Source organism: Penicillium soppii (genome assembly GCF_028829465.1).
Source record: "Penicillium soppii strain IBT 18220 chromosome Unknown utg000005l, whole genome shotgun sequence".
Classification (NCBI taxonomy): Eukaryota; Fungi; Ascomycota; class Eurotiomycetes; order Eurotiales; family Aspergillaceae; genus Penicillium; species Penicillium soppii.
The window spans coordinates 3,287,681-3,308,739 of NW_026643235.1; the positions used below are offsets into that span (position 1 = coordinate 3,287,681).

At 48.7% G+C, this 21,059-nt stretch overlaps 10 protein-coding genes across 10 annotated transcripts; 3 read left to right on the top strand and 7 right to left on the bottom strand.

Moving 5' to 3' along the window:
- Positions 1-92: 92 nt before the first annotated feature.
- Positions 93-1,766, bottom strand: N7529_006691 (MFS transporter; the record flags this gene model as incomplete). The annotated part of the gene is made up of 5 exons (XM_057242218.1): positions 93-178; positions 233-406; positions 471-1,319; positions 1,378-1,623; positions 1,682-1,766. The coding sequence occupies 5 exons, from the start codon at positions 1,764-1,766 to the stop codon at positions 93-95; spliced, it is 1,440 nt and encodes a 479-aa protein (XP_057097577.1).
- Positions 1,767-2,984: 1,218 nt separating this feature from the next.
- Positions 2,985-4,277, top strand: N7529_006692 (uncharacterized protein; the record flags this gene model as incomplete). The annotated part of the gene is made up of 2 exons (XM_057242219.1): positions 2,985-3,190; positions 3,242-4,277. The coding sequence occupies 2 exons, from the start codon at positions 2,985-2,987 to the stop codon at positions 4,275-4,277; spliced, it is 1,242 nt and encodes a 413-aa protein (XP_057097578.1).
- A 260-nt stretch (positions 4,278-4,537) lies between these two features.
- rpnL (proteasome regulatory particle lid subunit rpnL) lies at positions 4,538-5,440 on the bottom strand (the record flags this gene model as incomplete). Its single annotated transcript, XM_057242220.1, has 2 exons — positions 4,538-4,807; positions 4,874-5,440. The coding sequence occupies 2 exons, from the start codon at positions 5,438-5,440 to the stop codon at positions 4,538-4,540; spliced, it is 837 nt and encodes a 278-aa protein (XP_057097579.1).
- Positions 5,441-5,490: 50 nt separating this feature from the next.
- N7529_006694 (S53 family peptidase) lies at positions 5,491-7,589 on the bottom strand (the record flags this gene model as incomplete). The annotated part of the gene is made up of 3 exons (XM_057242221.1): positions 5,491-5,615; positions 5,892-6,043; positions 6,094-7,589. The coding sequence occupies 3 exons, from the start codon at positions 7,587-7,589 to the stop codon at positions 5,491-5,493; spliced, it is 1,773 nt and encodes a 590-aa protein (XP_057097580.1).
- Positions 7,590-8,875: 1,286 nt separating this feature from the next.
- On the top strand, positions 8,876-10,243 carry N7529_006695 (putative tubulin-specific chaperone c; the record flags this gene model as incomplete). The annotated part of the gene is made up of 4 exons (XM_057242222.1): positions 8,876-8,987; positions 9,052-9,212; positions 9,265-9,975; positions 10,037-10,243. 4 exons carry the CDS (start codon positions 8,876-8,878, stop codon positions 10,241-10,243), a joined length of 1,191 nt encoding a protein of 396 aa, XP_057097581.1.
- Positions 10,244-10,559: 316 nt separating this feature from the next.
- N7529_006696 (esterase-like/phytase family protein) lies at positions 10,560-12,211 on the bottom strand (the record flags this gene model as incomplete). Its single annotated transcript, XM_057242223.1, has 4 exons — positions 10,560-10,648; positions 10,701-11,642; positions 11,696-11,898; positions 11,949-12,211. The coding sequence occupies 4 exons, from the start codon at positions 12,209-12,211 to the stop codon at positions 10,560-10,562; spliced, it is 1,497 nt and encodes a 498-aa protein (XP_057097582.1).
- A 398-nt stretch (positions 12,212-12,609) lies between these two features.
- On the bottom strand, positions 12,610-13,918 carry N7529_006697 (uncharacterized protein; the record flags this gene model as incomplete). The annotated part of the gene is made up of 3 exons (XM_057242224.1): positions 12,610-12,686; positions 12,743-12,957; positions 13,014-13,918. 3 exons carry the CDS (start codon positions 13,916-13,918, stop codon positions 12,610-12,612), a joined length of 1,197 nt encoding a protein of 398 aa, XP_057097583.1.
- A 186-nt stretch (positions 13,919-14,104) lies between these two features.
- N7529_006698 (uncharacterized protein) lies at positions 14,105-14,779 on the bottom strand (the record flags this gene model as incomplete). Its single annotated transcript, XM_057242225.1, has 1 exon — positions 14,105-14,779. One exon carries the CDS (start codon positions 14,777-14,779, stop codon positions 14,105-14,107), a length of 675 nt encoding a protein of 224 aa, XP_057097584.1.
- Positions 14,780-15,410: 631 nt separating this feature from the next.
- Positions 15,411-19,299, top strand: N7529_006699 (coatomer subunit alpha; the record flags this gene model as incomplete). Its single annotated transcript, XM_057242226.1, has 5 exons — positions 15,411-15,440; positions 15,518-15,567; positions 15,622-15,941; positions 15,999-18,985; positions 19,045-19,299. The coding sequence occupies 5 exons, from the start codon at positions 15,411-15,413 to the stop codon at positions 19,297-19,299; spliced, it is 3,642 nt and encodes a 1,213-aa protein (XP_057097585.1).
- Positions 19,300-19,772: 473 nt separating this feature from the next.
- On the bottom strand, positions 19,773-20,528 carry N7529_006700 (flavin-linked sulfhydryl oxidase; the record flags this gene model as incomplete). The annotated part of the gene is made up of 2 exons (XM_057242227.1): positions 19,773-20,289; positions 20,365-20,528. 2 exons carry the CDS (start codon positions 20,526-20,528, stop codon positions 19,773-19,775), a joined length of 681 nt encoding a protein of 226 aa, XP_057097586.1.
- Positions 20,529-21,059: the final 531 nt, after the last annotated feature.

Genomic DNA, 21,059 nt, shown 5'->3' on the forward strand with positions numbered 1-21,059 from the left:
CGTGCATGCTTTTTGTAACTTTCTCCACCCACTGAAAACATAGCCGTCAATTTCTGGGAAGTGAAAGAAATATTCATAGATGCCATGAAAGTCTAAGCAGGAGATTCGGTTTCCTCGGTTGGATGCTTGGTATCCAGCCAACGCCATGAAGCAATGGCTTGAACAAGGCAGACAGCAGCTATCCCGCATCAGTAAATTGAACGATATATCGCAGACTCGTCGAATGACTTACCTAATGCCACAGTCATATAGAAAAAGCCGATGGTTTCAAACAGCGAGCCGGTCAACAAGGGTCCAAACATCATTCCGATGCTGAACCCCACTTCCGTAATGGAAAATACTCGCAAATTGCTTATGTTGGCGTCAAACAGAATCGGGTCTTTGGCTTCCATGTCCTTAACCACATCTAAGGGGAAGAGAAAGCGACATTAGCAAGAGATTTAAATGAACCAAAGTCAACACAAACTCACAGGCCATCTGCACTGCTCCAACACCGCGCACCAGAGAATAAACACTCCCCAAAGCAATCAGAGTGCAAGTAAATATAACCTTTCCAGCTGCGTCACCTCCTGCCCACGGGAAATGCGAATCTCCTGGTATCCCCATAAGTAGGACCAGAGGGGTAAGTCCAATCCAACCTAAGGTGGCCGGGCCCCGTAGGCCGAGTCGATCACGAAGCCATCCAGCTGGTCCACTGAAAAAGATATTGGGAACCTGTAGGCAGAAAAACATCATGCTGATAAAAAAGCTTTTCCAGCCAAACGTATCACGCAGGTGGACAGGAAGGGTGTTATTGATGCCCGACCCAAGAGCAGCGACCACTACCACATTTGCCAAAGCAATCAACACTCGAGGCTCAGAAAGCATGACCTTGTAAAACTTCATCTTTTGGTCGCCCTTGTTCTCTGCTTCATAGTCCTTTTGCTTGATGGTGGACGGTGCGTCAGATAGCAGAGTAGTGGACTCCCCGGGTGCTGCTTCGTTGTTGGGAATCGGAGTGCTAGAGGATTTTATCCCATTGTCCGAGGCATGCATCGAGGACTCAGACCGAGGTTCGATCATGATCACACGAGCGATGATATCCAGAGCCAGTACAACCAAGGGCAGCGACCACGCGGTCCAATAACCAAAAAGTTCCAGCAATGTACCGCTGACTGTTGGTCCTCCGAGGATTCCTGCAGTGACGAATGACATTGCCATTCCCATCGATGCTCCTAAGTTTTCTTTGTCCACGTTATTAGCCAACAAAGCAAATCCGACTACCCAAGTGCCAGCACCTGCGGCGCCTTGCAGAACGCGACCAAGAAATAGAACCCAGACTGGAAGTTATGGTTAGCTTGAGTGAGACTCGTCCAGTAAGAGAAAAGTGGATCATACCAGAAGAGGCGAGAGCGATCATCAACGTTCCCACCAAGCATCCTGCCAGAGAGATCAATAGCGGCTTCTTCTGGCTTGTGGTCTTCTCGGCAAGGTAGCCGATGGCTGGAGCTGCAATCAGACCAACGAATCCATGAATCGTGAGCAATGCCGTGGTATATCTCTGTGTTTGCGATGGGTCGATATGCAGTCGTTCTTCAAGCATATAACTCAAAATGGGGGTGAGAAACCCATAGAGAAATGTCTCTAAATCGATAAGTCTATTAGATCCCAATACCCTATAGTGAAACAAGGCCACACGCACCTGCGAATAAAGCAACTGTGATCGAGGAAACGATCAGAAACCGGGATGACCGCCAGGAATAGCCCCAGGGCTTTTTGAACTCCATTGCTAAGTTGTGACAAAGTGTCAAGAAGAAGAGAGAAAAGTGGGGGGTAAAGACAAGATAAGTATTCTAGATTCTCACCGGCAGGATCACATCATCAATACAATCTACAAAGCTACCTAAATGTAAGTGAGAGAATTAGATCCCTAAGATAAATCGTTTTGTTTATTTTCTTTTTCGTATTTCTTTGGCCGACAAGCTTAGCTTTGATTCTAGTGCCGGGGGCAGGCAAACACCCAATGTAGATCGCCCTCGGGTCTAAGCCGGCGTGATCGACGCCCCAATGCACCCCAATGCACACCAATGTGCTCATTTGCAAGGGAGAAGACAAAAAAAACAGCCTATGTGTCACATTTTGAGTTCAAACCATTCCCGACAAGCGGGCCCTGCGAGGTGCAAATCCTGAAAAGTGCAGTCTTACGGTGTTCAGGATACGAACTTCTTTACTTTCCATATGCAGTGACTAGAAAGAGAAAATTCGGGCTGCCCGCAAACCTGCGAGGCAAATAAATGTCTTGAATATTTTCGTAACTTTCGTGACCATAGATATAGCCCGCCGGCGACCGTCGGATCTCTAATTAGTATGACTGAGGTATAAAACTAGACCCGTATTCGCGCTATAACAATGGCATTGCCATAGTTACATGATTCTATCTTGACTCACAGATAGAAAAAACATCCAAGTGGAGTTATGCAATGCAAATGCAGTGAAACAGTAGTTCGAGTGATAAGCCAATCGAGTTGTATAGTCCCAATCATGATCCAGGATGCACAAGCGGCTCATTGTAAGAGGAATGAGGATTTTGTTGCATGTGATTACTACTGGCTTGCATGCAATCCATGGATGTAACCCAATACTCCTTCAGACAATATTATTCATCGTGGTTTCAGACAACTCAATAGTTGAAATAAGCTGTGACTCCTTGGCGTGGGATTAGCAGAGCCAGTGCCAGTGCCAGTTCCAATGCATGTATACTGCTCAATGAGCTGCAGCATTTGGTGAATTCTCACGGTTCATAGCCACTTTTATGTAAAAGTAAACCACCAAAATGTTCGTTCAGATGAACTTGTATGTATCACTTGTATGTATTCATTTTTTTTTCCCATACTTCACTGGATTCTCACCGCCCCACTCTATGATTTTTCGGCTTTGAGATCGAGGGTTGCAAGACTACAATTGTATCTGGGGAGGTAGAATCTTTGAACCTGAACTTGATCAAAATGGCAAGCATTCAAAATCCTCAATCGGCAACCACAGTCTATCTAGACCAGCCACCGAGCTGCCTCGAATTTTGTCCGGAGGCTCCAGATTACTTCATTGTGGGAACCTACCTTCTATCAGAAATCAAAGCCGAGGATGGGGAAATCCAGCAACGTAAAACCGGCAGTCTGCAATTATGGAAACTAGACCCGGTCAGCAAAGCACTGTAAGTTGATAAATTTTTATCGTGGCCTGTTCACATATTAACAACGTTTAGATCCCAAATACAAAAGATTGCTGTACCATACGCAGTATTTGATTTGCATTTTCACCCAACACAAAAGAACATATTTGCAATTGCGAGCAGCGTGGGATCAGTCGCCCTCTTCCAATTATCTATTGACTCCACCGGAGATGCATCAACTACAGACCCAAACATGACCGAGCTATGGACAAAACAAGTCCACGAAGACTCATCAATTCCAGCCCTCTTCCTCGCCTGGGCACCACAGAATTGGTTCCCACGGTCCCCGGCAGACGGCTTTGCAGTCACGTTCTCTGATAGCCGAACTGCTGTCTTCGGGACACAAGGCGATCTCCGCAAAGAAGAGAGCGTAGTAGAATGGGGTACCTATGAAGCCAAACAGATGATTGAAGTCTGGTTTGTTGCTTTGGCCTCAATGGCAGGCTCAAGCCCAGCTGCCGGTCAAAAGCCCATTGAGTCCCCATTCATGTTCACCGGTAATGATTTTGGCTCGCTGCACACCCGCCGATTCGACAATACTGCTGAGCTGGATGATCCAGATGAGAGCATCTCGCCGATGCTTCTTGAGCATGATGATCGTGCGCGCCATCATACTGCTGGCGTGACCGCTATCTTGCCACTTCCTGTTCCCTTGGTGGACGATGCTCCTATTCTACTGACAGGGAGCTATGACGAGGGTCTGCGCGTGTATCATGCTTCGCGCAGGGGTGAAGTCCTCGCTGAAGAGAGTTTGGAAGGTGGTGTGTGGCGATTGCAGCTGTTGGATACGACAAAGATCACAGATTCTGAGGACTGCTTCTTGGTTCTGGCTAGCTGTATGCATGCGGGGACAAGAGTTGTTCGTGTTAAATGCAAGCAACAGGATGGATCTTCTGAATGGGAGATCGAGGTTCTGGCGAAGTTTACGGAGCATGAGAGCATGAACTATGCCAGTGGTGTTTGGAATGGTGCAAAGGCGAGCGAAAAAGCGGATCAGTCGTCCGAGCTCTTGGTCGTCTCAAGTAGTTTCTATGATCGAAGGCTTTGTGTTTGGATCGCAACTGTATAGTCAAAAGAAGCACCATTGCACTGCAGCTCCCACACCTTCAAAATCTAGTTTTCAACATCATAGAAGTCAGGGTCTAGGCTCTCTACATTTTCTACATCAGTACCAGGAGTGAACGCCGATATTAAACTCTTGACATGATTGTGGTCATGAACACGCTAGACAAATAACATGCATAAGCGACAGGTATACAAGTACATCCGCGCCCGAAAGAAAAAGATGGTTCATATCCGAAGGTGTGTCGTTTCCATTGAGCGCATAATTTAAACAATGGTCTCCAGCTCGCGGGCGTATCCCAATGCATTCTCAATAACAGTACCGCTGGCCATCAAGATATCCTTCTCGGACCCCGACTCGGGCTCGGGGAAGAATATCCGGCCATCACGGAGGATCCAGCCGCGCTGTTTAGCAAACTCAATAACTGCGCCCTCGGACTCGAGGAAAAGAAGATTCTTGGCGTTGGAAATGGGAAGAGACGGGTATGCTTTCTCCGAGCAGTCTGCGATTTCGCTACGGATGGTACCGATGAGAACCTACAATCATAAATCAGTACACTTTTCTCCAAATCATTCCACCAGACTGCGACTAATGCAACTTACGTTTGAGAACAGACCAAAGTCTTCGGATGGCACACGCTCGGACTTTGTCTCTCTCCACACCTTGTCGTAGCTTCCTTCCATCAAGTTGCGCTCCAGCTCAACGGGGTACTTGATGTATGCATCGTCCTCAACACGACCACCCTTCAAGCTTGCCTCTTCCACCAGTCCCTCTAGCACTGTGTGGAAGTTGGCACTGTCGCCCATGCTCAAAAGCAGAAGCAAGTACAACCCTGTGATCTTGCTGCGTTGGCTTGTGCTGAAGTCAACTTCTGACGAACTCTGTCCTGGCAAACCGGCATGTCTTTCAAGGTCGTAGAATGGCTGCAGTTGCTGATAGTATCGTGTGAACAACTGCGCGTCGGTCTGGCGAATTGAGGCGAGGGCTCCGAGCTCAAGGACTTGACGGGCGAGGACGACAAGCTGGGGAGATGTGGATGGGGTGGGAATCAATGCATTCTGCATAAGAAGGGCTCGCTTGGCACGGCTGAGGAGGTCATTGGCGGCGTCCAGTTGCTTGCGCTCAAGAGCACCGTGGAGCTCTGACACAAGGGACTGTAGATCGGACATGGCGTTTATGTTGTGGATTCAGAACAATACTGGAGAAAGATTAAGAAAGCCTAGCCGTAGCTTAACGGGAGCAATGACTTGAACGGCGAGGGAGATAAGAAGTGCGGGTTTTGCTTGATGGTTGTTGGCGCTATGCCGATGCCCATGACGGCGGAGCTGTCGTGGGCGGTCAGAGCTACGTCACGTGTGTATGTTTTTTGGCGGTTTATAAGCTGGGCGGTCTGATATTGCCCATCACTACAAGTAACTACGCGGTGCAGTTGTCAATCTCCGAAGGTTCAATTCAATTTTGCTATAAAAATAAAACTACGCTTGGTTTTTTGACAAGGCCAGCTTGACAAGTGTACGAAATAAAGGCGTACCTAGCCCTGTTACAGGGTCCCAACCTTCAGTGGCATTCCAGCTAGCATTCGGGACTAGAGCAGTGGAAACCCCCCAGAAGACCCCTTACAGCCGGTTGAACCACCATGGACAATATCTGTGAGCCCTGATTGCCCGCTATTATAAAGCCATGGGTTGAGGAATCCCATCCGCGGCTTACCCTGGGCAAGGCGAGCAGCGTTCAGCCGTGAAACAACCGCCGCGAAAACCGGAGCTGAAGCACTACTCACTGTCAGTCTGCTACTCTCTCGGTGTGATTGTGAAAGACAAACCTTGTGCCGGCCACCGAGATCCACATGCCATGGTCTCGGATAATGAAGTTGGTCGCTTGGGCTGATACGTCGGGGGATCCCCTTCCATTGGGATTGTAAAGTCCTGTCCATTGACTACCTAGACGCTCGAGATAATTTTTCACCGCTTGCTCTTGGTATGAGGGACGAGGGAAGATCTCTGAAAATCCTCCCCCGGAAAAATAAACCGCTGTTTCAGGATTGATATTGTGCGTGCCTCCCACAGAGGTAACAAATGGACATGAAGAAGGGTAGGTGGGGAGGAACCTGGTTCGATTGGTTCCGTCGTTCATCAAGCAAGAACCTCCTGTGCCAGAATCCCCACTACTGAAAAGTATAGATACACCTCGCGCGCCAAGTTGGGCGAATAAGCTGCAGGTTGCGTTCACATAAGATGCCGGAAGACTTTGTTCATCCTCGCCATATGAGTTCGATAGCACTGCCGGCAGCTCATCATCGGGCAGATTCAAAAGGTAATGGAGCTGTTCAAGGTAGGGCTCATTCGACGAGCTCGAGGGGTCTGGATGGTCTATCTCAGCAACCGCAGGACCGCGTCCGCCAGTGGTATAGAATGTTGCTAGCACTTCATCTGCCAGCGAGATAGAGTACTGTACGTCCAAATTGGCTTCAATGCTGTCAAAGAAAGAATTTTGCTTATTCTGACCGCCATTGATTGAGACAACGCTGAAATTGGAGTTCGTATTATTTGGTGCATAGCTTTGCAGGAATTCCTCGAAGTCTTCGTAATGAGCATATTGATCCAAAAACCCAGATATGCCCAATCGATTGCGCCATTCCGGTCTGGTTGATGTGTTGTCAATTCCATACAATTCTCTGAGGCAACGTGGTGTAGTAGCTCGATCACATTCAACGGCCAGTTGCTCGGGGTTAGCTGGCGTGGCTTGCGTGATCATACTTTTCTGCAGACCGAAATTGCCGAATCGAGTTGTAGGCTGGATCAATTGAATGTATGGATGCAAGTCTTTGGGCACAGAATACTCAAGGGTCCTGACAGCGGTGCTTTGCTGGTAGCGATAATGAAAATAGAAAAACTTCGTTTTCAGAAGCTCCTCGGCCTGAGAAATTGGCATCATGAATGAGATCCAATTGCCATCTGATTTGATAGCATTGGCTGGGACTTTGGCAGATCTCAACCATGCGATAATCTTGTTGGAAACAGCAGGGGACGGGCGCAGTAACTCGTTCACTTCATCCCGCTTCATGTGTTGGCCGTAGTTGGGATGACCTGGAGTGGAAAGCTCTATAACCTTCTGCTCAAAGTCTGCGGCATTGTTCTGCGTAATTGCTAGACGAAATTTCATGAGCTTCGCAGGCTGTGGTCTACTTCCTCTCGTCCAGCCATCTGGCACATTTTCCAGCTGCTCAACACGTTGATGACTTGAATCAATACATGATCCGATCTGAGCATAACATATCACAAGGCCCAAAGCCTGGATAAGTAGAGATTGGAGTTTCATCTTGTTACTCGACAATCAAAGTGAAGATGAAAGGTTGAAATCAAAATGGAGCTTTGAATGGCTGTATGTTTCTTCCCAAATACCATGTGAACGTTAGCGCATCTCGTTTTGGGGCGAACGAACTTATCCGATTTAGCTTGATGAAGGGAAGCCCATGTCCCTAATACAACGTTGCACACCAAAGCAATAGTCACCGATACCTGCCGTTTACCGAGCTTTGCTGCTCAACCTGTGCAAGCTCAAGTACTTCAATATTTCAATTGTTGCTGGTGAGTCCAACAGGCGCAACTACAACCAACCAATAGGTATTATTACTTCATAGTTGCTGTGAAGGCAAGTGTTTTAAACTCTTCTTTGTAGAAATAGAAGCCGAGGCTGCATTCACCTCTTACACAATATAATTTCTGATATAAATGATCTTATGGGAGTAAACTATTGCCACCTTACTCGACTTGTACCACTAAACATCGGTTTCCTGTCTCGATTCTAGCAATGTCTCATGATCGGCCTGTAATGCCTGAAAGGCTAGGTTGTGCTACCAAGTACTAGTTAACTAATTTTATCCCTTGTGTACCTGGAAAGGTGTCTTTCTGCCCCTAATAATGACCAGCAAAAGTATTTGGTTCAAAGTGGATTTCGTATGTAGCTGGAGTGGCCACTTATAATAAGGCTTTACTGGTAACAGAACAATTCTCTCCCACTTTTGAATCTCAAAACTGCTATTGACTATAATATTATAAATGGACGGAAAAGAAAGACTTTGGAATGATATTTACAGAGTAGCCAGACTTTATAGTCTATAGTATTTATAGAATGTCAATACCAAAATATTGAATTCGGATCCACACGGATCAATTGAGAACCCGCGAAATGCGGGATGATCGACGTCACGATGAATGGAGGATCATTTGAGATCACTTTTCGATCATTTGGAATTCACTTTAAATATTGTGGAATATTTAGTCCGAGGAATTTGTCATATCTCGTTCCTTAGTTGCTTATCCAACTACCTAATGGGATACTGTGCAGTTTTAATTGGAATCTCGAATGTGGGGAAAGCTCAACTTTTTCTCGACCCTCTTTTTTTCTTCTCTTTTTGTTTGATCAAACATCTCAGTAACTCAGTAACAAGAATTTGTTGCAACCAAAAAACCCGGGGAATCCGAATAAATTGAAATCCTAAAGTTGCGGGGTTACATACGTCATTGCTAGATATATATCGGGACTGGACGCCCTTCCCCCCCCCCCCCCCCCCCCAAACCTTCGCCTCACATCCCAATCACACCATGGCCGAGACTCAATCACCACGTCGAATGTCGGCGAATAATCAGGTTGTCTCCAAAGCGGAGATACCCTTGAATGAACGATTTTTTCGTTACTTCCAGCATGAGATCACCTGTACGTTTCAATAGTGACTATCAGGGTACGTGAAGGGCGTTGTGCTAAAGTCATCCGAATTTAGCTTTGCAAGAAAGAATGGACCACCTTGCAGATACATCTCTCGTGGGAGGTGAACGGGCCGATGCAACAGATCACTGCCTTGCCGGCATCGTGCGGTTATCAAATGAAGTCAAGGATGCGGCGAGCTATATTCCCACATATGATCAGAGGGTCTATGCAGAGGTACACAGTGCTCAAAGCTTGCATTTGTTGACCGAGACTGACAGTTGTTCAGGCAATCAAAGCTTTGCAGGATCGATTGAGTGAAATCCGTACAGCATTCGAACCCAGATCAAAATTCAGCTTCAAGAACAAGAAGAACGCATCAGCTATCTCCCTGTCTGATGCTGCGTCATTGGCCGTAAAGGGCCGGCTCAATGTTTCTGGGTATCGCTCTCCGGGTTCCTCGTCCGTTGATTCGTCCGCGAACCACACGCCCAATTACCCTTCCACGCCACTGAATGAGCCAGACAAGCAGCAGCAAGAGAGACCGGAGCTTACGCCGACTTCATGTCCTGGCGTCTCAACTGCTGACTTTGCCACACATCCCCACTCGAATAAGTTCGCGGCTACTGGCATATCGTCTGTCTCTGTCGACGACCACTATGCCTTGCACATAATGCTTCCGGCTTCTGGCTCAACCTCTACAGTCCCAGCGTCGATCACCTCTCTGGATCACTGCATTGTTGACATGTCCATCCCTACCGCCAACGGAAAGCCGTATGCTAGTCTGACTGCCAAGGGAATAAAAGAGAGCTTATTGGTCTGCGGTCAGGTCAATGGCCCTGCACACGTTACTGACGTTGAACAAAGCGTCATGGTGGTCTCGTGTCGTCAGTTCCGCATGCACAACTGCAAAGACGTTGATGTCTATCTCAGTTGTTCCAGCAACCCCATCATTGAGGACTGTTCCAACGTTCGCTTCGGTCGGATCCCCAAGGCCTACGTCAGTACCTCTCTTGTCATCGAGCCACTTTATTTAACCCATACTCACTTCTTGTTCATAGGCATTGAACCACGATCGACCTGACCATGAAGACCGTTGGAGTCAGGTTGAAGACTTCAAATGGATTAAGCCTGAGCCAAGTCCAAATTGGAGTCTACTTGATCCTAACGATGCGGTCCCAGAAGAGGTTTGGGCAGAGATTGTTCCTGGCGGGCCGGGATGGTCTCTTGAGGACATTTTACGTGCCATTAAGGTGGTGAAAGATTAAATTCCCCAGCTCAGCAGATCGAGGTCCTTGGATTCACTTGGAATTTCTCCAGTGGTCACATAGCCATTGCATCTGCAATTGAGTTTTATAATTCTTGTGACCGCCATGCGGTTGCCAGCGTTTGCGTTGACATTAGGGACTTGTACTGCTTAGGGATATGGTCAAGAGGTTGATTTGGGGGATTGGTATGCACTACGTCGGCTATGTACAGCTACGGAAAAAGAAATTTTAATCAAAAGGACATTAAACAATATCAAAATTTCATCACTAGTATATGGGACGTCTTCGCCGACTCTATATCCACAATCCTTGAAGCTCAGAATTTCAACTTGAATACCAACACCTGAGTGTCAAGGTTGTAGCCAGACGCATCCTTGTAGTCCAATTTGCCAAAATCCAGGTGCCCTAGAGGATCGTTAACTTTGCACTCCCTATTAAGAAAATAATTTTTTCTTACCATCCTGGGTCATGAAGTCGTTATCACTGAAACTGAACAAGAAGTACTCCCCGTCAGCTCCTCGATGAGCGCCGCCAGAAGAAGGATTCGCAGGAACAACAGCAAGACTCTCCCACTTCTCGTTCAAAAGGAACTCATCCGATGGACCACCATTGTGAAGGCGGAACTTACCCAGCTCTGAGTTGACATTGTAATCCACGAACGAACAGTACTCCGCTGGAACGATACCGGGGAACAATACGCCCTCAGAGGAAGCAATAGCTCCATGAGCGTCATCGTAATTTTTCTTCCCCTTCAAATCAGTAGCGGGAATTTTACCCTTCAAAGAGAAGACATCTGCATGCCGATACACAGACCTCGTGTTCTTCTGTCCACGACCAAACCCAGAGTCACGAGCAAGAACCAAAAAATCCCCAGAGGGTAACTGGTGAATCTCCGACTGACTAGCAACCCCATGCGCCTTCTTCGCATCTTTCTCCGTGTAATCCCAATACTTGGGCAACATGACAACATACTCATGAACCAACACCGGCTTTTCCGCAACCGAGATATCATAAGCAAGCAACCTCACCGGCGACCGAGAAACTTTCTCCGGTCCACCCTCCTGATTCAACGAGCTCTGCACAAGCACATACAGCATCTTCCCATCCGCCGAGACAGTCACACCCTCAAAACCCTGGTTATTATTCCGCCCAGACTCAGTGTAGATTGGAACCGGCTTAGCTTGCGGGTTATACAGCGGCGGCGAGTTGGAGTTAAAGCTCAGTGTCCCGTTACGCCGCGGCAGGTATGCCTCCGGCGGCTGGATGGCATGCACCATGCGGCCCTCGGCATTAAACTTGTAAATATACGGCCCGTACTCATCGGAAACCCAGAAGCCGCCATCGCGCGTGTCTAGCGCCAGGCCTTCGGAGTCCACAGAGACCCGCTTGCCGCCCGGCCCTGGTCCGCCGTATCCATTGCCCGGATAGGTTGCCAGAGGGAGTGGGGGAAGCCGGGATAGGAGGCGTGGCCGGAGACGTCGGCGTCCAGGGCTGTTAGTGGGTGGCCGTCTGGGCCGGTGAGCAGGATTGTGTCGAGGTATTTAAGGTTCACATTTGGGTTGGAGGGGTTCTTGGGTGTTGCGTTCGGTGCTAGCTTCAAGTTTATGGCGAACTTGTGGATGCGGGACTGGAAATTGAGAGTGCCGTTTGTATTCCTGGGTACGTTAGGGAGGGCCTAGTCGTGCACATCTGGGGTTAATTTTACCAGCCTCGATCCGGGGTCGCGTAGACAGTTCCCGAGTAACTATACTGACTGGTCTTGCGCCAGGCGGATTGGTCAAAGGCGATTGAGCTGCCTATTCCTCCAATCGTGTCGCCATATTTGTCGGTGGCATTCGAGGGAACGAAACCGTACCCAGCGAGACCGGTGTACTTGTAGGTTTTACCGCCGCAAGTCGTCTGGTTGACGACGTGCTCGGCAGCATTTGCTGTTACGGTCAAAACAGCGATGGCAAAAGTCAGCTTCATGGTAGCAAAGGTGACTGAAATTGTTGAACAGGCATATTGAATGGTTGGTAGTGTCTTTTTATATTTGGATGCTTCATAGGTCGTGGCCCGATCTTGGAACCCCTCAGGCATGTAGAGTTTGAGGTACGGTATGCAGCAAGCGTGCGGGCGATGCCGTTCGTCATTTGCTGGCGGATGAACAGGGATCAACATCAAATGCTCGGCAGTCGTCCATTGCTTTGATGTCAAGCCACGATTATCATTACCGCGATCGGTATGCAGAGCCTAGATGCTATCTGATCTGGAAGTGCGGAGGCTCGCTTACCGCGCGTGGCTAAGCTTTGTACTCGCTTGAATGTCCGAATTAAATCAGTCCTATTACTCTCTATCTGATAGATCAGTTCCGCCTATTCTTTTACTTAGACATTCCAAGTCGTGGGCAGTTTCGGGTAGTTCTTCGCGTGGTAACCCAGGTCTTGATAGACCGTCGCGTCCCCTGCATAAGTTTCAGGTTAATTAAAATCAACAGAAATTATCAGCATGAATACATACCTTGTAGAGCATCGATTCGATGCTCATTTTCATCTTCCAGTTTCTCCAACTCCTGGCCAGGCTCTTCCTCGTGAGGCAATTTCTCTCCCTGGGCAGTCGCAGCTTTGCCAAGGTCATTCTGCCCCTCGCCGATCATGAGGAATTGGGCATTCGGATAGTCCAAAAATTCGGGTTGCAGGGGCACCCATCGGAGGTCTCCGAACTTCTCGAGTACTCTGACAAGATAAGGTCAGCTCTATGCCCCATACATTCTTGATTCAAGTTCACTTACGATGCAGGGTACTCAGGGTTCTTTGGTAATCGACCACTCGGGGGACCAAGAAATTTGGGATTCTTGGATTGGACAATCCAGCTCCCGCGTTCTCGAAGACCAAAGTCTTCTTGAATAGTCCCCAATTCGGCAGGGATGGTCAGGATGTAGGCAAGAAGAGCGTTCCGCGGCGTGTGGGTGATTGCGTAGACACCTTCCGCGTATGGCCGGGCCTCTTCGGTGTGACGTTCACCCTTTGTGACAGTCTGGTATGTTTTACCAGCAATGAAATTTTCCTGTAAAGATTGCATGGATTGCCCGGCCTTTTCCACGAACCCCATATCTCGCTCTCTGCCTGAGGTTGGGAATTTCTTCTTCGGCAGCATCATCAAACGACATTGAGTGCCTTTATCAACAGGGCCTTGGCCATGATTAAATTCAGCCCCGAGGGCCGTAGGACTGAGAACAAAAAAGCTTCGAGCTACGTCCGCAATGCTGTGAGGATCCTCCACGTTGACCCGTGGGCGGAAAAAAAAGTAGATGAAGCCTTTCTCAAGAATGTTGGAAGATACCACGTTCTCCCTCTCTTCAGACTTGCGAAGACCTGCTTCAATACTTGGCGCTTGCTTTGGGGGTTGGTCGCTTGGTGCATGCTCTTCAAGCGGCTCTTCAGCTTTGATATGTTCTTCAGGCTTCGGCGTTGAAGGGCCGTCTACCGAAGTACTTATCGGTTCCGCTTTCGGTGCCTCTGGCTTTATATCCTGTGGTTTGACATCTTCTTTTTTCTCCTTTTTAGGCTGTGGGGCCTCTTTAGGCGGGACTTTTCGCTTTGTGCCTGTGCCAGGCTTCCCACTCGGTTCGGCAGTACTTGAGATAGCTTCCTTGGCCTTTTGGGCGGCATTGCGTGAGGACATTCGTGTCGCCATTTTGAATCAAAGGATGTTATAACGTAGATGGTAGAGATCCAGATAGTTGAATGGTTGGGGAGTGTGTTCGAGCTTTGGAGCTTCTGCGCCTGCAGTGATATACATGTGACGTCATGCGTAGAGCCCATCGGGGGGTTCGGATCCAGAAAATCCATGTAGGACCCAGAGGTTCAATTTCGGAATATTTTAGTCAATATCCATTTCATCGGCCATAGGCGAGTTATCAAGGGTATTGACGCCGCTAAAATCCGTCGATTGTGTCTCAGAACTTGAACTTTCGTTCCCCTTGGCTTCGCGAAAGGTATCAAACAACTCTCCAGAGTAGGATTGCTCCTGTGACGGTATGTTGCATCTTCTCCTTTTAGTGGACTGAGAACAAGCTTGATGCCTCTCTGAGAATACGTTTCGTTCAAAGGGCGGGGAGCAATGTTGTCCAAGAGCTGCGGTATCAGCCGACTTTCTCTTTAGTCCTTTCTTTCGTACTATAGAAACTGAGTCAAGTTTTTGCCCATCCGCTTGGTACTTCAGGTCTTTTATATAGTCCGACAAATCGCGCTGCCATCGTTCGAATCGATCTGGAAGGCGTAATACATCCAGACTTGGCGTGTAGGACTCGGGTTCGTCTTCGGGCTCCTCAACGGCATATGGCTTGATGATACGTTTCTCATCGTTGTTATCACGCGATTCAAGGTCGTGTATAGGTGTTGAAGGTCCAGAATCATTCACGCTCTGCTCGCTTTCCTCTGTTGGGGATCGTGCGGTAGCACCAAACGGGGCAAATCCGCCAAAGTTTCCAGATGAGACACTTGGATTGCTTTTATGGATAAAGGGATGTGTATCGGTCATTGGAAGGTCTTCCATTTTGGTATATCATGTCTTGACAGTGATCAACAAATTCAGTAGATCAAGTCGCAATTTATATAGCTGGAATAGACCAGGCTAAAGCAATTTTCAAAGAAAAGATATAAAGGATAGCAATGAAAGTGCAAAATTGGGAGGGTGGATATATTGCAACAGTGAAGAGAAAAAGTTGTATAGTTATAGAAGTTGTAAGAAGGGTTTGGTCATAGCATCATTTATCATTTCCAGATGCTTCTAACGCGGGGAGTAGTGGTGAGTTATATGGAGAACACTGTTGCTCTCCACCCATCTAAATTATAAGGAGAATGAATAGAAGCAATATAATCATTATCATTGAGATAGAAATATTTTAAGAAATAGACCCTGATCTAAATATAAAAAAGGTCGCAAAGGTCGAGAAGCTCTACTCCCCCCTGATGGCTCACCGCCCGGAAGCATGATTGGCCGTCATTCGCTTGCACAATAGAGTCCACGTTTAGTTTACCTTCACCAAGCCATCCAGTGTTTACCTCGACTTATTACTGTACTCTTTCTTTTCTGGCAGTGGATGCGGTGGTCGCCTCTGCCTTCTTTTGATCTCTAGTGTGCGGAGCTTGCTGCTTTACAGTGCGGCTCCGGCCAAATCTTCAAGATGCAGTCTTCCCCAAACATGCTCACCAAGGTACGCCCCTCGTCAATGGCGCGCCCGTCAATGTTTCACAATCCAATTGGAGATCCTAATGGTCATTTCTTGATTAGTTTGAGTCCAAATCATCCAGAGCCAAAGGAATCGCATTCCATCCAAAACGGTCAGTTACCTGAGGGGACACATAGCCAAAGCACCCGAACTGACCTCCCAATAGGCCATGGATTCTTGTCTCCCTCCACTCCTCTACTATCCAGTTGTGGGACTACCGCATGGGAACCCTTATTGATCGATTCGAAGAACACGATGGACCGGTCCGTGGTGTTGATTTCCACCCAACCCAGCCCCTGTTTGTGTCCGGAGGCGACGATTACAAGATCAAGGTTTGGAACTACCAGACACGGAGATGTCTATTCACATTGAACGGCCATTTGGACTATGTCCGGACGGTTTTCTTCCACCCGGAGCTACCTTGGATCCTGTCTGCGTCTGATGACCAGACCATTAGAATCTGGAACTGGCAAAACCGGTCACTAAGTAAGTGCCATTGAAGCCTTTTGGAATAAAATTGACTAACAATTCGGTTCCCTTTAGTCTGCACCATGACCGGTCACAACCATTATGTTATGTGCGCCCAGTTCCATCCCACCGAGGACCTCATCGCTTCAGCCTCGTTGGATCAGTCGGTTCGCATTTGGGACATCTCCGGCTTGCGAAAGAAGCACTCGGCCCCGACCTCGATTTCGTTCGAAGACCAAATGGCACGAGCCAACCAGAACCAAGCCGATATGTTTGGTAACACCGACGCAGTTGTCAAGTTTGTGCTGGAGGGACATGACCGTGGGGTCAACTGGGTGTCGTTCCACCCCACACTGCCTTTGCTCGTTTCGGCCGGTGACGATCGACTGGTCAAGCTTTGGCGAATGAGTGATACCAAGGCGTGGGAGGTCGACACCTGTCGCGGTCATTTCCAGAATGCCTCTGCGGCTTTGTTCCACCCGCACCAGGACCTCATCCTCTCCGTTGGTGAAGATAAGACGATTCGCGCGTGGGATCTAAACAAGCGGACCTCCGTGCAGTCCTTCAAGCGCGACCTCGATCGATTCTGGGTCATCGCTGCCCACCCTGAGATGAACCTGTTTGCCGCGGGCCATGACACTGGTGTTATGGTCTTCAAGCTTGAGCGTGAGCGCCCTGCTTCCGCCATCTACCAAAACCAGCTGTTCTACATCACAAAGGAGAAGCACGTAAAGTCATACGACTTCGCAAAGAATGTCGAGTCGCCGCCGATGCTTTCACTGCGCAAACTCGGATCTCCATGGGTCCCTCCCCGTACCCTCTCCTACAACCCCGCCGAGCGTGCTATTTTGGTCACCACACCCGCCGATAACGGAACTTACGAATTGATTCACCTCCCCAGAGATGCCACTGGAGCTATCGAGCCCACGGACGTCAAGCGTGGTCAAGCTACATCGGCCGTGTTTGTTGCCCGCAACCGCTTTGCTGTGTTCAACCCCTCCAGCCAGCAGGTCGATATCAAGGATCTAAGCAACTCCACCACCAAGACCATCAAGCCCCCAGCTGGCACCACCGATATCTACTTTGGTGGCACCGGATGCTTGCTCTTTATCACCCCTACACACGTCGCTCTCTTCGATATCCAACAAAAGAAGCAGCTTGCAGACCTCGCCGTCAGTGGAGTGAAGTACGTGGTTTGGTCTAACGATGGACTTTATTGCGCTTTGCTGAGCAAGCACAATGTAACGATTGTCACCAAGTCTCTCGAGCAAGTCAGCACCCTGCACGAGACCATTCGCATCAAGAGTGCTACCTGGGATGACGCCGGTGTGTTGCTCTATTCTACCCTCAATCACGTCAAGTATTCTCTTCTCAACGGAGACAACGGTATCATCCGCACTCTTGACCAGACTGTATATCTGGTGCGCGTCAAGGGACGTAGTGTTTACGCTCTTGACCGCAATGCTCAGCCCCGTGTCTTGGAGATTGACCCCACCGAGTACCGCTTCAAGCTTGCTTTGGTCAAGCGGAACTATGATGAGATGCTTCAGATCATCAAGACCTCTAGCTTGGTTGGCCAGAGCATTATCTCGTATCTACAGAAGAAGGGCTACCCCGAGATTGCTCTGCAATTCGTCCAAGACCCCCAGACTCGCTTCGACCTTGCCCTTGAGTGTGGTAACCTTGAGGTCGCCAACGAAATGGCACGGGATTTGGACCGTCCCAACTTCTGGAGCAGACTTGGAACCGAGGCGTTGGCTCATGGTAACCACCAGACCGTCGAAATGACCTACCAAAAGCAGCGCAACTTCGACAAGCTCTCTTTCCTTTACCTCGCTACTGGTGACCAGGAGAAGCTTTCACGTATGGCTAAGATTGCCGAGCACCGTGGTGATTTCACCTCTCGTTTCCAGAACGCTATCTACCGCGGCGATGTAGAGGACCGCATCCAAATGTTCAAGGAAGTCGACTTGTACCCTCTTGCTTATCTCACTGCCAAGTCACATGGCTTGGTTGAAGAGGCCGAGTCCATTCTGGAGGCCTGCGGTCTCACTGAAGATCAGATTGGCTTGCCCGCACTCGAGCAACCCCTGAAGGTTCCTCATCCAATTGTGCCCACTTTCAAGTCTAACTGGCCGGTCAAGGCTGCTGGTCATTCATCTTTCGAGAAGGCTCTCCTTGGAGAGGTTGGTGCCGCAGATGAAGATGCCGGTGCTGATGGGTTTGATATCGAGGAAGAGGAGCAAGAAGCTACTCTCGCTCGAGAGACCTTGGATGATGATGAAGAGGAAGTATCTGGATGGGACATGGGAGACGACGTCAATGTCGAGGAAGATGTTGACTTTGTCAATGTGGAAAGCGTTGAAGCTGGCGCGAGCAGTGCCGAGGCCGACCTGTGGGCTCGCAACTCCCCGTTGGCTGCGGATCACGTTGCCGCTGGCTCTTTCGACACTGCCATGCAGCTGCTGAACCGTCAAGTGGGCGCCGTTCACTTCGCCCCTCTGAAGCCTCGATTCTTGGAAGTCTACAAGGCATCCAAGACATATCTCCCCGCGAGCGCTGGCCTACCGCCCTTGGTCAACTATGTGCGCAGAACTGTCGACGAGACCGACTCTCGGAAGATGCTCCCCATCATTCCCCGGGACCTAGAGACTATTGCCAGCGTCGACTTGCAGGAAGGTTACAGCGCTATGCGCTCCAATAAGTTGGAGGAAGGCGTGGAGACTTTCAAGCGAATTTTGCACACTATTCTCGTCAACACTGTCTCATCCGAGGCAGATGTGGAGCAGGCAAAGAAGATCATCTCCACTGCTCGGGAATACATTCTCGCCATGTCGATGGAGCTTGCGCGCCGTACTCTTCCCACTGACACTCCCGAAAACCTCAAGCGCAGCCTTGAACTGTCTGCCTACTTCACCATTCCCAAGCTCGAGGTCGCTCATCGTCAACTTGCATTGATGGCTGCCATGAAGTTCGCCTTTGCCAACAAGAACTACGGCTCTGCCCTGAGCTTTGCCAACCGGATGCTGGCCAACGGAGGCTCAGCCAAGCTTCTGGAGCAGGTAGGAATAACTCAATGCCCACTTATCATTCTTATCTCAATACTAACTATGAACAATAGGCCAAGAAGATTAAAGCTCAGTGCGAACGTAACCCGCAAGACCAGATCGACATTGACTTCGACCCCTTCGCCGAGTTCGACATCTGTGCTGCTTCCCACACCCCGATCTACAACGGTTCCCCCAGTGTGTTAGATCCCTTCACCGGTGCCAAGTACCACCCCCAGTACAAGGGTAGTGTCGACCGGATATCGGATGTCACTGAGATTGGTGCGCCGGCCAGTGGTCTGCGTCTGTTCGTCCCCAGTCAATTTTAATTGCAGTATGACGAATCTCAACGGTCTTCTACCTTTTTTCTATTCTTCCTGATATGAAGTTACAAAATGGGTTCATTTTCATCTGCACAGGGTGAAGTTGTGTTTTGGCGGCGCTTTTCATTTTTTCGGCCGGGAGAAAGACAAAACTTCCTGCACATGCCTGTCTAGATGTCTTTTTGTATCCAAGATTATAATTGCTTAGCGATCTAGTTTGTATGCGAACATGTTTGTCCAAAAGATTCCAATGTAGGTTTCAATGTAGGTTCTACCTGATAATATATATTCCTATAGACGAATGCTTGAACGATTCATGCTCAGCTTCCCCAGAGCCACAGGGTCGATGGTAATTAAATTGAAGTCTATTATTGATTCGCCAGACTATGCATATCTAATGTACAAGGGAGATTTTCAACCCAGAAGAGCAGAGAGGAGAACGCTCCAACAAATCTAAATCACAATATTCGAAGTCCAACTCAATCACACCGGCCATCCTTCCACCCAATCCGCCACCTCTCCTCCCAAAACCGACAGTCGAACTCCTTCTTGCCTAATTTGCGATTAACCTCATTATGCGCTTCGCACATCCACCATCCAAACTCCTTCCGACTCCCCAGCTTCGGCTGATTGCGTCCACTGGGATGCGCCATCCAAGTCTGGAAATCATCCGCACACACCCAGCACGGATAGAGCTTCCCGAAGAATTTCAAGAACCCTTGCATATTGGATTGGTGTTCTGTGCTTGCTTTTTCGGGGTATGTGGCTGCCATTGAGTGGAGCAGTGTCCATGTTGAGCGGCCAAGTTCTTCGACATCTGGCGGGCAGTCGGAGGGCGTTTCGTTTGGTGGGGGTGTTGTGGCGGCGGCAGCGGCGAGTGCTGCTGTCGACGTTGTCATGTTACTTGTGCTGGGGGTTGAGGCGGAACCTGAGTTTTTGAGGTCCGCTTGTTTTGTCAATGCCTTCCATGACGCGACGGAGGTACAGGTGCGGCAGCTGGAAGTGGATACGACATGTTAGTTTGATCTTTATGCCAAAAACAGAAATTCAAAGGAATTGTTTGGCACTTACGGCTTTCCATCCTTGTCTAAAACTACTCCTTTGGGCAATGGGGCCTTCCGGTCATCGTCTCGGGGTTGCTTGGAGGAGCCGGCCGAGGCTGTAGACTTCTGGTTGAAGATGTTCCCAGTGCCTTTATATTGGCTATCAATCGGCTCGTGTGGGGCCTCGGCCATTGCGACAATAATGTACGTTTGCAAAAGGCGTGGAACTAATATTTGGCGGTCTTAAAAGTGCCTCGCATTTGATTTCTAATAGATTGCGGAGAACAGCGGAGTCATGGCAAGGCGAAGTGCCAGGTGTTCAGATCAAAGTACCTTGGAGTCTCCTTTTTTGCATCAAAAGGTCTTATAGTCTAGTGGTTAGGACAGTGGTTTTTGAGGGTATCCTTCTATTCTAAATTACCATTAGCCCCGGTTCGAACCCGGGTAAGACCTTCATTTTTTTTTAAACCTTTGACTATCTCTACATTCAAAGAATGATGCGTTTTTGCGATCTAATCAATTAAATGGCGTATTAGTTACGAAGTGCAGGAAAAACTAAGGTCATAGGTAATACTAAAACTGTCTTTGACTAACTTTTTAGCCACCTTACCTTTAATTGCACGCTCACTTTTATATATATACGGAGTAGAATAGACTTTGTACCTAAAATACCCTAGGTAGCCTAATTGTCACTAGCCCCTTGGTGAACGAAAGGACATTGGG